Source organism: Muscardinus avellanarius (assembly GCF_963383645.1).
Source record: "Muscardinus avellanarius genome assembly, chromosome: 13".
Taxonomy (NCBI): domain Eukaryota; kingdom Metazoa; phylum Chordata; class Mammalia; order Rodentia; family Gliridae; genus Muscardinus; species Muscardinus avellanarius.
This window is the reverse complement of record NC_137799.1, coordinates 46,927,729-46,943,053: the sequence shown is the minus strand read 5'-3', so window position 1 is coordinate 46,943,053 and position 15,325 is coordinate 46,927,729. Positions and strand designations below refer to the sequence as shown.

Below are 15,325 nucleotides of genomic sequence, written 5' to 3'. Positions count from 1 at the left end.
ATTCTTTAACCTTACATTTTCTGGGGGCCTTTCAGAGATTTTCTTGTTTGAGTCTTAAGACAACAATTTAGTTCGTAAAATATTTTATAGGTAAAGAAACTGATGTGTAGAGAGGTTAATGTGATTTATTTAAAACCAATAGGATTAAAAACAACATGAACTGCAGGGCATGGTGGTACATGCTTGCAATTCTAGTCTCAGGAGGCTAAGACAAGAAAACCACGGGTTGGAGACTAGTCTCAGCACCCTAATGAAACCCTATTTCAAAATAAAAATAAAATAGAGCTGCGGGTCTAGGTTAAGGGTAGAATGCCTCTAGATTCAATCCTTAGTACCAAAAGTAAAAAATAAAAAATTAATAAAAATAACAAATTTCTGACACTAGCAGATTCAGGACTAAAGTACTTTTGATTCAAGCCATTAAGACTTTTACGCTAAACACTTATTCCTCTAATATATTATCATGAGCCAAAAGTAAATAAAAAAATGTAGACATCAAAGTGAATATATTTTTTCCATACCAGGGATCGAACCCAAGGGCATTCTATCCTTTGAGCTACACTACCAGCCCTGTTTTAGTCTTTTAAAACAGGGTCTCACAAAGTTGTGGAGGGCCTCACTAAGTAGCTGATCCTCCTGTCTTAGTCTTCCAAGTACTGGGATTACAAGCATGGGCCACTACACGTGGTGAATATTTTATTCTTTCACTTCTCATTTTAAAACAAAAATTCATGATGATCTGTGACTGTTAAGAAACACTAAAATAGAAGATAATACATGTAGAGCACTTGGTAATAGGGACTAGCACATAGGTACTCTATAAATAGTGGCTATTACTATTATCATTTTCCTTAAAAAATATGAATAGAAAATGTTAGTTATTATTTGTTTGGTGATTTTATGTTCTAAGTACTATTTTAAATGCTCTATGTATATGTAGTTCAATTCATCCAACACTTACAAAAACCCTAGAAAATAAGTAAAATTATTATTCCCATTCTACAGATGAGGAAATGGGAAACGTCAGGTAGCTTCCCCAAAGTTAAACAGTAACAACCAGGGGTATGGATTTATTTATTTATTTATTTATTTATTTATTTATTTATTTATTTATTTATTTGGTGGTACTAGGGTTCCTGGAAACTCTTCTACCTCCAGGTTATACTCCCAGACCTATTTTATATTTTTATTTGGAAACAGGGTCTCCTAATCCAGCGCGGCTGGCTTCAAACCTGTGTGATCCTTCTGTGTCCACCTCCCAAGAGCAGAGATTACAAGCCAACACGCCCGGCAGGTGGTATGGTTTTAAAGCCTGCACTCTTAAGTCCTGAACTCCATGGTTAGATGAAAAAGACAAGTACAAATATGAACAATCTACATTTTTAGGCCTCAATTACTTAAGCCCATCTATAATGCAACTTAATTTAAAAGCTTCTTAGTTTTAGCTTTAATGAAAAGTAAAAGAAGAAAATCAGAACCAAAGAAAGGAGTAAGATTTCTTTCTGGACACCATGGTAGAAGGACTAACATATATGAGTTAAAAAAACAACACAGCTAATCTACAGTTCAAATACACAATGTTGTCTTTACAATTATCTGAGAAAGTTAATTATCAATAATTTGAAAAAATTCTGATTATTTTCTTCCTTCCAAATCCTGTCACAGGTGAGCATTAAGATTTTATCTACTTCAGAGATGGTCATGGTAATACACACCTGTAATACCAGTATTTGGGAGGCTGAGAGAGGAGGATCACAGGTTTAAAGCCAGCCTCAGCAACTTAGGGAGACCGTTTTCAATTAAAAAATAAAATAGGGTGGAGGTGTACCTCAGAAGTAGAATGGTCCTACGTTCAATGTCCAACACTACCAAAAAAAAAAAAAAAAAAGATCTGCATTTGTTTCATTCAGCATTTAGAAAAAGAAATAAAACTCTTACTTGAGAAGAAAGCCTTCATGACAACTGTCACCAATATCATCATCATTGAGGACCGTATCAGCTATCTAAAATACACCCAGAATAAAAGCAAATAAATAAGTTAGTCTGGCTATCATGTGCTGAGAGAATGTTTTTAATACATATGTTTTCTAAAGTCTACATTCATGATAACACTCTGCCCTCATTTCTGAGGATCAAGAATACCCATAAAACAACCTGTGTGTACTACCATAACCTTTCAAAGAACAAAACATGAAAGCTGGTCAGTCAAGCTATACAACATTTTTTACAGGTCAGCTTCCTTTTCTGAGCCTAAATATAACTTTATATATGCATAATACATGATTTAAAATGCCTTTAAAAGAGCCGGGCATGGTGCACACTGGTAATCCCAGCATTTGGGAAGCTGAAACAGGAGGATTGCAGTTCAGGGACAAGCTCAGCTACTTAATGAGGCCCTTTGCAACTCAATGAGACCCTTTTTCAAATTGAATAAAAAATAGGGCTGGGGGTGTAGCTCAGAGGTAGAATGCCCCTGGGTTCCACCCCCAGTACTACAAATGAAATAAAATAAAAGCCCTTAACACATGAGTAAGGAAACTAAATTAGTAAATGTAAGTACACTGACAGTCATTAGTTTGCATACTGCTTTGTTTCTAAAAGCTGCATTAAATCTTAATTATTTTTCTATATGGTCTATAATTCTCCCACTCTTAGGAAATAAAAAATGATGAAATAAACTGAATTTAATTTTTTCATAACTATTCAAAAAGCCTATCTGGCCATAAAATTCAGAATTTTAGATGTGCTTACTACTGTGGCTAAAACTTCCTCTGAATAACATGACATAATGCATATTACTAAAATGAAAATATTACTAAAATGCAAAATAGAATAATTCAAAGGAAATGATAAAGGGTACGAATGCCACCATAAGAACTTACATCTATTTCTTCAGGAACACTGTGTGATTTCATAGAGGAAAGAAGTTCCATTACAGGAATGACTTCCCCAGTAAGCATTGGAATAATACTCTGACCCTGTACAATAAAGTAAAATGAAGTCAAGAAAATCACCTGGATAAGCTAGGCAAAAATAAATAAAAAATAAATGAATGTGAAGAATAACACACTTTGATGGAACTACTTGGTAACTTGTTCAAACATAGCATTAAGCAATCTACTCCAAATCTAAAGATTTTTATGCTATTTAAGCTCATTTTCATTTTTGTAGGAATATTTCCTTTTATTAATTATTGGTACATTGTACTTATACATAATAGTGGGGCTGACTGTGACATTCATACATGCTCATACCATAATTTGGTCAACTTAATGTTTCAGTATTTACCCTCCCTCTCCCCATGACCCCTTCCTTTCCTGTATAGGTCTCGTTTCTGTTTCATGAGACTCTCCCCTCTTTTTTTTTTTCTTTTTTCTCTCTAGCTCAGGAATACTTTTCTTCAGTAAACGGAAACTACTGGTTTATCATTTACTGTTACATGCAACAATTAAACATGTCAACTTCAGAAAGGATCTTTAAAATTTGATATAAAAACTTTTGCTAACTAAAGGTCATCAACATATTTTATATTTAAAAGTAAAGAAAGTCAAGCATAAGAAGATTTTGAAATCCTTACCAAGTAACCAACTAGTAAAGCTTCAATAAATACCCAACCTTCTTATTAAAAACAGGGAATTATCTAGCCGAGCGTGGTGGAGCATGCTTGTAATAGCAGTAGTTGAGAGGCTGAGACATTAGGATAGCGCAGGTTCAAAGCCAACCTCAAGCTACTTAGTGAGACTCTCAGCAACTTAGTGAGACCCTCTTTCCAAATAAAATATAAAATGGGTCTGGGAGTGTAGCCCGGAGGGAGAAAGCCCTTGGGTTCCTTCTCCAGTACCACAAAACAAAACAGGGAATAATCTATTAAAAAGCAAGTCAAATCATCACATATATTTCAAAAGTCAATAAAACTGAAGAGGTCCTTTTAGAAATCTTTCATGATGGCATTACTATTATGTCTCAAAAATATAAATGTGAGCCAAGTGTGGTGGTGCATGCTTGAAATCCCAGCATTTGGGAGGTGGAGACAGGAGGACTGCGGTTTGAGTATAGCCTCAGCTATTTAGTGAGGCCCTTTGCAACTTAGTGAGACCCTGTTTTAAAATAAAGAATAAAAAATAGGGTTAGGGGTGTAGCTCAGAGGTAGAATGCACTTGGGTTCCATCCCCAGTAACAGATAAAAAACATATATATAAATTTGAGATATTTTCTAGAATCAAATTCTATAGCATAAAGTATCCAAAATATGAATAATGCCTTATTTATTTACTATAACATCCCTATTTGGTTTTGTGACCAACTTAAATATGTAAAATTTTAGAGATGTGGATGAAATTGTCAAATGTCTCTGAAATTTAAGCTTAACACATTTTAAATCACATATTAATCAATTAAATAAGTATTGTTTTTGCTTACTCATATTTCATTCATTAATTTAACTCAAACGCTTTACATGTATCTTCAAATTAAGAGTTTCTAGTATACCTACAGCCATTTTCAGTAACTTACCCCAATTTTATAAAACCCTTATGTAAATTGCTCTTAAGAACTTAAATGTGCTGCTATCTATGGAAATTTTGTTCTAAGCCATAAACTTATTTGCATAATATAGTTTTATTACTTTTATTTATCATCTTATAATAATGTCCAGAATTAGTCACTCATTGTTTTTGCATTTTAAAATAACTGGTGAAATACTCATTTACAATTAGAATTGTCATAAGAGATCCGACAAGAATCTGTATTAAAATACATCTTTGTTAAGCAACTTTATCAGATGACAGCTATAAGCATCCAAGACCAGCACCGACTGAAGTTGTTTCAGACTACTATGTCATTATTGTTCTAAATAAATAAATAAATAAATAAATAAATCTAAAGCTGTTGAAAGCACATGAGATTTGTAAAAGCTCAAGTATAAATAAATTCCTGCTTTTCAAAAAGGAAAATTTGGGGAAAATATCTCCTCTCAGTTTTAGGCTCATATAATATATAGTGTTCAGACATGGAATCTCAGACATTTATCATCACAGAACGTGGATAGCTTCACTGACTCTCAATGACAAAATTCTACAAGGCTAAATACTAAAGAGGCATTAAAAGAAAGTCCCTCAGGTTTTTTTCTTGTACTTCTCTAACTTGACTTCCTCAGCAGACATCTCCCATTTAAAGCTTCCAGTATGTCATCCCACATATACTTTCTTTCCTCCCAACACAGAAGGGTAAATAACATTGTGAGAGATGCAGAAATTCACTAATAGTGGTCAACTTAGTAACTAAAGGTTCTGGTTTAAAAAATAAAAATTCCACTAAAAGCAAAATTGTATTTGTTCTAAATTTCCTTAGTTGATATAAGTTCTACTTAATCACTCCATAAGTATCAGGTTAGAGGTTTGTAAACCCCCTTTCCTGGGGACCTTGCTAACTGATCAGCAAGAAAGTAAAAGCTGGGCTTCTGTGGGTAGAGGGAACCTCTTATGGTTTGGCTTTAGAATGTCACCCAGACCTCAGATATAGACAAGGCAACCACGTTGGAAGTGGGACATGGTTACTGAGAGGGCTCCCAAGGTGTGTGGCTTTGGGGATTATCTATGCATTTCTCCTCCCCTTGAGTGGGTTATCTTTCTGCCTCTAGCCTCCAAAATGTTAGAGTAGAAACTTTCTGCTTTTTCTCTCTGATTCCTGCTGACATGTTATGAGCCCCCAAAGACTTCATCCAGTCTAATGTGGATTGAACCTTCTGAAATCTCGAAAACTATAGGCAAATAAATCTTCCTTCCTCTAAGTTGTGATCATCAGGTATTTTGGATCATAGCAGTGAGAATGCTGTCTGAAACAGAATGCTTTTCTTACAAGTCTCAGTCTTTTCCTGGACTTACTTCACCTGGCATGGGAAGCTATTTATAGCAGTACAAATACAGTAATTTTGTAAAGAAGATCATTTTTTATTGGGTTTTGCATTTTCCTTGTCAATGCCCCTGTATTTTCACTAGATTTGGGGTGAGCACATAGTGAAGATCAACCCAAAGCCTTTCACATGCTAGGTAAGCACTGTACTACTGAATTACACCTCCAACCCCTCATAAGTATTTAAAAAAATTATTTTTCAAGTATCGTCCTTTGTCATGCTAAGAAAAACAAGAGAAAACGCAATGCAGTCTGGAGTTTTACAAAAAATAGCAATGAGAGAGGCTGGCATGGCAAGGGAATGGAATAAAGTTAAGAATCTTTTCTCCAAAGATTCCTCTCTAAGAGAACTTCTCTTAATAAAAAAAAAAAAAGCATATATGCCATGAAATAAATTGAAACTTTGTGAGATTTAAAGGTATAACATAAAACTTTAAAGAAATGCTATACCCCCAGATTCCTCAGGTATACTCACTCTCCTCTGGTTATAGCTGCTTCTATAGAAATAATTGAGAAATAATAATACCTTAAAGAAAATTTTATACACAAATTTTTATTTTTACGATAAACAAGTTATCCCAAATACTTTAAAGAAATTGCATATACAAATTTCTATTTTTACTATGAACAAGTTATCTCAAATGTATTCTATGTAAATAGAAAAAAGGGAGCAAAATAGTAATTTGTAGATTATTTTCCTGTTTACTCAATTCTTCAGAAGATACAGATTTTTTTTTAATATGTCTGTAAGGCCTTAATGAAAGTAGCTATAAATCTTATGCAGACATATGCTATGGAAATAATGGTATCTGAAAGCCAGCAATCTGTATTTTACCTGATCTTCCATTCTCTCTGTGCCTTCTAAAACAATCTTCTGAACATTTTCTTGCCTTTCCTAAGCAAAAGAAAATTAAAAGAAAATTAAATCACAACATTTTGATACTTGTTTATTTTTTCAATGCAGATATATTCTTGTGCAATTTCAGAGGAAAAACATTCAATTTTAGAGGAAAAAGGAAGGCAGGAAATGAACTAACAAACCTCATGCTATCATAAAATAAAATCAACACAGCCTTTTTCTGCAGTGAAAAGTTATAATTCAGCAAAAAATAGTCAAAGTAACATCTGTAGCTCCAAAAAGTAACATAGTGATGTACTTTTTAAATTAAACAAGTTCAACCTGAGGTAAATAGAGATTAACTTGAAATGATTTTCATAAATGTGAGAAAAAAGATAAGTTTTTAAACAGTAAAAATCTATTTTAAAAATAAATTATTTTTCTTATAGTTAGAAATCTTCTAAAATTAATAATGCTTTAATGGACTTTCAGGTTAGCAGTAAACTGAAAAGCAGAATGAAGAATTAAATTTGTTCTTTAAATATGTCGAAAGCATACTGAAAAGCAAATACCACAGATATTAAACCATAGATTTAGAACAATTAATTTCCTCTAGCTTAACCTAAAAAATTGAAAAAAAAAAAGATTATCTTTAGAAACTGTTTTCTTTCTCTATTTCTCCTCATTTTACAAACTTGGGAATGCGACAAAGAAATTAAAGGGAGCAAAGGCTACATAGCTGAGAGCTTATGAAAAACTGCTTTGAACTGTTACACTAACACATAGAAGTAAGTGAAAGGGTCATACAATAAAATGAGACGATTTTACAGTGAGACTCCCAAGACAAATCCAGATTCTAAAATGTTTCTTAATTTCTCTACACTTGAACATTTTGTTTGTAATATAAAGTTACCATCTCCTACTTTCCAATTATTGTGAAGATTATAGACGTCAGACCATATCGTGTCAAAGAGGGTAGACACAAAATAAATGACATTTATTTATTGTATGATTTAAATTCATATAAAATACATTTTTTTTGGTGTTAGGTCTTATGTGTGCTAAGCATATTCTACTAGGCTAGGTACTCAACCCCTCAAAAAATAAACTTTCAATGGCCAGGTTAGTATGATTAATAATAAGAAAGACCACTCACCTTATGCATCCATATCCTTCCTTTCCGAATAATATGTGTTAATCTATCAACACACACTCTGTGAAGTGGGAGGTAGAAACTAAGTTCTGTCTGTGGAAGTATAATTGATAGTCCATAAGTACTCCGATCTCCATTCCAATTTCCGTCAAAGATTAATGAAACAATAATTACTCCTTTTTCAGATAAGACGAAAAACTTTACATCTATAGCCCCACTTTCTGCATTTCGAAGAATTTCTCCATTTAGGGTGTGGTTGGCAAGAAAAGTTATTTCTCCATCGCTGAGAAGTACCTGCTCTGTCTTTGGAGCCCAAATGTGCCTTACTCTAGGACCAAGGATATTGTCCCAGTAAGCAAAGGTAGCTGCTAATAAAGGTGATTCACCACTTAAAGCAATCTCTGTCTTGGCAACAGCTGGAGATGGGGGTGGGCAGAGAGTCGACATTCCTGCATCCCAACTCTCACATTATCCAAATGCTCCTGGTATCTAAACAAGGACACACAAAACCAGTGATTTGGTTAGCAATTTTAAGACATCCATACAGCTGGGTGTGGTGGTGCACGCTTGTAATCCCAGCATTCAGGAGGTGAAGACTGGAGGATTGTGCTTCCCGAAGGGCCTCAGTTACTTAGCGAGGCTCTTCACAACTCAGTGAGACCCTGTTTCAAAAATATAAAAATAAAAAATAAAAGATATCCACACAAATACCAAATTTAGATAAACATCATTTCATAAAGTTTGTACAGTAAGCCCTCACTGTTTCCAAAGAGTCTATGTGCAATTCTAGAATGACTGGATGTCTGGTCCCTAAACCACTGCAACTAAAGAGGCACAAAACAGGAAGGGGAAGTCTCACGGATGATGATGACATTTCTTGTGGGTTGAAGTGTCTTCCCAAAAAGATATGTTCAAATCCTAATCCTCTGTATATGTGAATGTGACCTTATTTAGAAATAGGTCTAATTAAGTTAAGATGAAGTCATACTAATTCAACTACTGGTGAGCTTAGAAGAGAAAAACATTTGGACACACACACACACACACACACACACACACACACACACACACACACGCTAGACAGTCACAAAAAGACTAGAAGATAGAAACTCAATGATACAACTACAATACAGGCCCTGTACCTGCACCTGTCACAGAAGTGGAAGGGGCAAGGAAAGAGGTTTCTTCTCTAGAGCCTTCAGAGGACTGTGCTCCACCCACACCCTGATTCTATACTTCTACTTTCCAGAACTGTGAGAGAAAAAATTGCTGCTGTTTTAAGCCATTTAGTTTGTGGTGTATTGTTATGGTATTACTAGGAAAGTAATAACCAACTCTGATAGCAGAAATAAATACCTTAAACCAGCTAAGGATGTGACAAAATACAAAAAACAAACAAAAAATACTTAAGATCATAAAAACACAGTTGGAAAGCCATAACAAAAAAAGAGTAACCCGTCCTGTTATTCTCAATAAACTGTAGATATCAGAGTACTGAGGCCCAACCAATGCTGGTACTTAAAATGACATTGAAAAACGAAGATAAACATATTTAATACATTAGTCAAGAAAACAACATAGCATTTTATAATTGTGAAAAGAATTCTATACTAAGTGGCTGAGATTTAAAAAGCTTCCATTTTTAGAAGGTATAGAGAACAAAAGAATCTGAGAAAACAAAGAGCAAGCAAGTTTACAGCCAAGCTAGAACCCTGGCTCTCTCTACACACCTTAATCTACTCAAATATGCCATGCTGAAAGGATATAATATGTAATATTACTGTAAAACTAATCACTCTTGAAAATACTAAAATTGGAGAGTTGTAACCAAAAGACTAAAAGTAAAAACAATTATACTTCATTTAAGCATGTTTAAAATGATAGAATCTACGCATCATAATTGTAATGGACAGCAGCTAATAAGTAAATTATGAAATACCTGTAGGATGGCTTTGGGAGCTAACATTTGATCTATAATAAAATATATGTCAAATAAAATAATTTTACTTAAAAGAGTTTTATCTGAATCTTTTGAATAGAGTTCAGACTATTGAAAGGCAGTAACTTCTAGAGCATTAGGTGAATATTTTTTATCATACTATGAAAAGGCATACAGAGTATGGCAAAACATCTGTCAGTATCTGCAAAAATAGTTTGGGAGTAGTTACACATGTATTTTTAAATTTGAAAATTCATTTAGATAATATTTATTTTCTAACATGTCAACTTAATAAGACATATGTTAGAAAGTCTTAAGACTATCAAAGAGGACATAAGCTGTATATCTTGTTCAAAATATCCACTGTTTAAGACATGATTCAAATAGTAAATTTACAATAATGGAAAACAGGAATGTAATTTCAATTGAAACTGTAATGAGTCTATTGGTCATCATTAAAAATAGCATACAGAAAGCCAAGGTGATAAATTAAGTAAACATATAACTTAAAAATTATATTGTAAACACATTTCTCTTGTATTCTTTCTTTTTGGGTAAAAAGGCAATAAAGGCAACATTACAACTCACCCATTCTATCCCTGTATTGAAAATAAAAGCCGGGTACGGTGGTGCATGCTTGTAATACCAGCATTTAGGAGGCTGAGACAGAAGGATTGGTGGTTTGCAGCCAGCCTCAGCTACTTAGGCCATTTGCAACTCGGTGAGACCGTGTTTCAAAAGAATAAAAAATAGGGGCTGAGGTTGTTAGCTCGAGGTAAAATGCCTCTGGGTTCAGTCCCCAGTATTGAAGAAAGAAGGAAGGAAAGAAAAAGAAAGAAAATTTACTAAAATAGAATTGAGCACGAGAGTGAAAATCTGATTTGGACTTATGGAAAATTTTTTTTTCCTAGTTGTAAAAATTAAGCTATTATAGACAACTAATTACATTCAATCTCACTTCTGGTGTTAGAAAGAAAATCAAGGATAAGGATTATTTTGAATTGTTTAGCTTTAAATGCTGCCAAAATAAATTCAGTAGTTGCCCTTATCCTCTGGGAAAACACTCCAAGACCACCACTGGATGCCTGAAACTACAGATTGTACCCAACTCTATAAATATGCTATTTGTCCTCTACATACATACCTACAGAAAAATTGAATTTATAAATTAGGCACAATATTAGATTAACATATTATGACATATTATAATGAATTAATAAATGTGGCCGTTTTCTCTCTCTCAAAATATCTTACTGTACTGTACTCACCCTTCTTCCTGAGATGAAAGGAGATGATACAATGCCTACAGGTTGAGTTAAAGTGAAGTGAATGACAAATGCACTGTTATTTAGTTTTAGGCTACTATTGACCTTCTGAAAATACATCAGGAAGCAGGTCATCTGCTTTGGTTGATGGTGGATCCCTTAGCCATGATAGTATCAATATTAGATGCCAGGAGCAGACAATGCTGATGGTTGAGAATTCTTCATAATTGTAAGAACACTGTAACTAGAAGCCATCTCTCTCTTTTTTTTTTTTTTTAACTATTCAAAGTGTTGATGCAGAGGTTGGAATCCTTTGGGTGCCTTTAATGCTATATTCTACCTGAAGACTGCATTCCATAATTTTCTTTTATGCCTGTGCAATTCAGAACACTTCAGCAAATTTTGGTAATGGCCACAATGCTGGCTCTGTTTCAGTTTCTTCTTCATCTTCCTCTTTCTCTGTAGTTCACTAAATAAGTTCTTACAATTTCTTATTTGTTAAAACATCCCAATGGCCTTCAATGTTTTTCTACTTCTTTATCAACCATGTCGGCAAAATCCTGCCACCAACTTGTCTTGCAGCTTCTCCAGTAATTTTTGCATTTTTTTTTCAGTCCAAATATATACTTAAATCTGTTCAACCATCCATTACTTGCAGTAAATGGCTTAGTGTCACTTGTTTCAGAGAACACTCACTAACGTTTTTCTGTAAGCGCAAGGTTTTCTGGTGTAACATGCTGCCATCAACTGGAACATGCTTTCTGTTTCTGTTTTCAAACCACAAATTTAATACCTTTTCCACCTTAAGTGCTCATCACACACTATGCCTAAAATATTCTGTAATCTGAGGCCTAACAGTAGACTAGCACAATCTTTTTTTTTCCTTCTGCACAATTTCCCAGACAAAAGATTCATTATTATAAAACTTAGCATACATTTTCTTTTTTCCCCCTTTCCTTGTGAAGAACTTTTACCTTTTCACTTAAAGGAGGAATTATATGGTATCTCTTTATCATATCTAATTTACCAGTGCAACAACTTTTATGCTTTGAACAATATTAAGTAAAATAAGGGTTACCTGAGTACAAGCATTGTAATACTGTGAGTTGATCTGTTAACTAAGATGGCTACTAAGTAATTAACAGGTAGACAGCATATACAGTGTGGACACAATGGACAAGGACAGTGGACAAAGAAATGAATCATGTCCTGGGTAGGACAGAGAAGGCACACAGTTTTATTATGCTACCCAAAATGGTGCACAACTGAAAATATAAACTGTTTACTTCTGGAATATTCCATTTAATATTTTTGGACTGTGGTTGAATACAGGTAGCTGAAATTATGGATAAGGAGGGAATATTATTACCTAAGAAATGATATATCATAGAGAAGTATAATTGGGCTAGTTGTAAAAATGATTTTTTCTAGCAACTAAAGGCATCTTTAGTGATGAAAATCTGTATGTAAACGTGGCAAAAATAATCAGCTCAAAATCAAGAGTCTTTTATGTATATATCTTATGTATATGTAGTATTAGTTATTCCAGAAGGTTATCAAGCATTAGCCATATAGTCTTTTGAGGGAAGCCAGGATCCAAATTGGGTGAGATGGTGGCTTGCCACTCCTGTAAATAAAGCACAGGGTTCATGAAAGCTTACCCAATATATGTTCTAAAATAATCCAACATATGCAGACATATTTTGTTAATTAGAATCTGTTAAAACTGTTAACAGATTGGTGAATTTGAGCTTTTGCTTTTATTTTTAAACCTTTGCTAAAAATCAGCCATCTTTTTCCTAATTGGTATTTGGAAAGTTGATTGGTCCAGTGCTACTGTGAATCTGAATTCTATCTTCATAAGGCCCTTAATATGTATAAGAAAACTTTATTTCTCAAAGTGCTAGAAGCAGAGTCCTAAATCAGTCCACCTTCCAAAACACGAACTGTCCAGGACATCTTTAAGAACAGTGAACTGCCTATAACACACTATATTTTTTATAAATGTCAACATTAGGCAAGACTCAGAGATAAAATTCCTGATATTACAAGTCATTTTGAGACAGGTTTCAATTGAATCAGATTACTAGAGTGGAAGAGTTTGCTGGTCACAGAGTGCCTGTTTAGCATCATCATAATTAGTCTCCCCATACCTAGTTTTACTTTCTTGCTTTCAGATTATCTGTAGTCAATCTCCATCTAAATATATTAAGTGAAAACTTTCAGAAGAAAGCAATTCATAAATTTTAAACAGAACAGAATTTTGACTGGTGTGATGAAATCTCACTCTGCTCCACAAATGTGAATCATCTTTTTTGTCCAGTGTGTTCAAGATTATACACACACACACACACCCCACCACCACCACCAGCCCATTTTTCACTCAGTATTCTCTTAGTTATTAGATTAACTGCCCAGGTTGATCTTGTATTCAAGATCAAATCCTTGTATTCAAGTAACTCTTATTTTACTTAATAAAGGTGAAAGTACAGTAAGGCATTCTGGAAGAAAGAGATATTTATATATTACAGTATTTTGTTATAATTGTTATATTTTATTATTATTGTTAAATCTCTTGTGCCTAATTTGTAATTTAAACTTTGTCCTAGATCTGTGTGTAAAAGAAAAAAAGCACACATAAGGTTCTATAGTATATACGAGTACAACCTGTGGTTTTATGTTTCACTTGGGGAAGGGGTATTTATCTCTTGAAGAGGGGACTATAGTATTCCAAGTATTCTGATTCCATATTATTAACACACCATACATTCCAGTTTTGTTTCTGTTATAATCCTAGATTATGTTAAGTTTTCCAAAGTCTGCTAAAGATCCCAATGGTATATTCCAGTTTTTTGTTTTTTTTTTAAGGTTTGTGCAAAGTAAAAGTAATGTCAGACTGTACCCGTTTTGCACCACCGGTGATGGATGGGAACATTAAGAATAGGAATGTTATCCCCCTATCACTACAGGACTGCAGCTCTACCCGCAGTGCTATTAGGAATCTCTCCGGGTAAGGTCCACGCCTCGGGGTCAACCCCTGACTTCCCATCTTGTGGTCCGAGCCCTGGCTCACCGCGGCCAGACAGACCCTGTGTTGACACAGACTCGTAATCAGTGCACTTCTTTCCGCAACTCATTACCATCACCCAAGTGATGCCCAGGTCACTTCCTTTAATGAATGTGTGCAACCCCGGAGCTGTGAAGCAACCGGGTCCAGCCACGAGCACACCCTGCAGCCCTCCGCGTCCACATCAGCACTGCCGGGAACTTCAGCGGGTGCGAGGGCCGCACGCACTCGGGCTCCCTCCGGCCAGGCCTCGGGCGCCGGAGCTCCTTCCCCAGGGCCCGCAGAGGCGCCCGCGGGGCCCGGGGAGGGCTGCGGGACGGCGGCGCGGAGCCGGGAGGCCCGAGCCCCCGAGAGGCCGGGCGCCCGCAGCTCCTCCGCTGGGGCTGGGAAACCGCGGCGGCTTTCGGTCCGGAAGAGGGAAGGAGTCGAGCCGGGGGAGAAACCTCGCTGCCGCCCCGCGCCGACCCGGCAGCCAGACCCCAAAGAACCGCCGCCGGCTGCCCACTCACCCCTCGCCGCCGCAGCCGCCGCCACCGCCGCGGGCGCCGGGACCGCAACCGCAGCCCCGCCCCGGGCCGCGCGCGCCCGCCCGCCCCCGCGCGCGCCCCCGCCCGCCCCGCCGTCTCCAGGCCCACCTTTAAAGGATCTTTTCCAGTACGCCCTTACGCGCGCGGAGATAGCAAGTAAGCAAGTGGAGAGCTAGAAGGTTGGGGCGGGGAATACGCTCCGGCTAGACACCCGCCACCTCTCCGTCTAGACCCGCCCCCAAACAGAAGAAACCGGGCGGCCGGGCGGGCTGACGCGCCAGGCGCCATCTTTCTCGTGGGCGGAACAGGTCGGGGCCTGACGCACTGAGCTTCCTAGCGGGACACCGTAGGTTCCACCTGGCGGTGGCTCTGGAGACCCGGGCTGGCCGACTTCCCAGTCCTTTTACTCAAAACCTGCTACCTGAAAAAGGGGCGTTAACTTAGGTAAATAGTGTGGCCCGTAATAGGAAAACCTGCTGGGCTCTGGGAGAGTAGAGATTGTAAATAGTGTTGCTTCTGGGAGGCAGGCATTCATTAACAAAATTTGATGATTGAGGTGGGTTTTTTCCCCCTTCAGATGGTTAACTACATTGTGTTTGTAACTCCACCCCAAACCCTTTATGTAC

At 36.4% G+C, this 15,325-nt stretch overlaps 1 protein-coding gene across 1 annotated transcript in view; it reads right to left on the bottom strand.

The window, feature by feature from the left end:
• C9orf72 (C9orf72-SMCR8 complex subunit) overlaps window positions 1-14,883 on the bottom strand; it is a gene marked incomplete at its 3' end in the record, with an annotated part of 29,783 nt that extends 14,900 nt beyond the window's left edge. Inside the window, exons 1-5 of the mRNA XM_080709436.1 lie at window positions 14,808-14,883; window positions 7,905-8,390; window positions 6,746-6,805; window positions 2,883-2,978; window positions 1,939-2,003 (exon numbers count right to left, since the gene is read on the bottom strand). Coding sequence (XP_080565562.1) covers window positions 1,939-2,003; window positions 2,883-2,978; window positions 6,746-6,805; window positions 7,905-8,348 — 665 coding nt within the window. The 5' untranslated portion in view covers window positions 8,349-8,390; window positions 14,808-14,883. The remainder of the gene's footprint in view (window positions 1-1,938; window positions 2,004-2,882; window positions 2,979-6,745; window positions 6,806-7,904; window positions 8,391-14,807) is intronic.
• Between the last annotated feature and the right edge of the window lie 442 nt (window positions 14,884-15,325).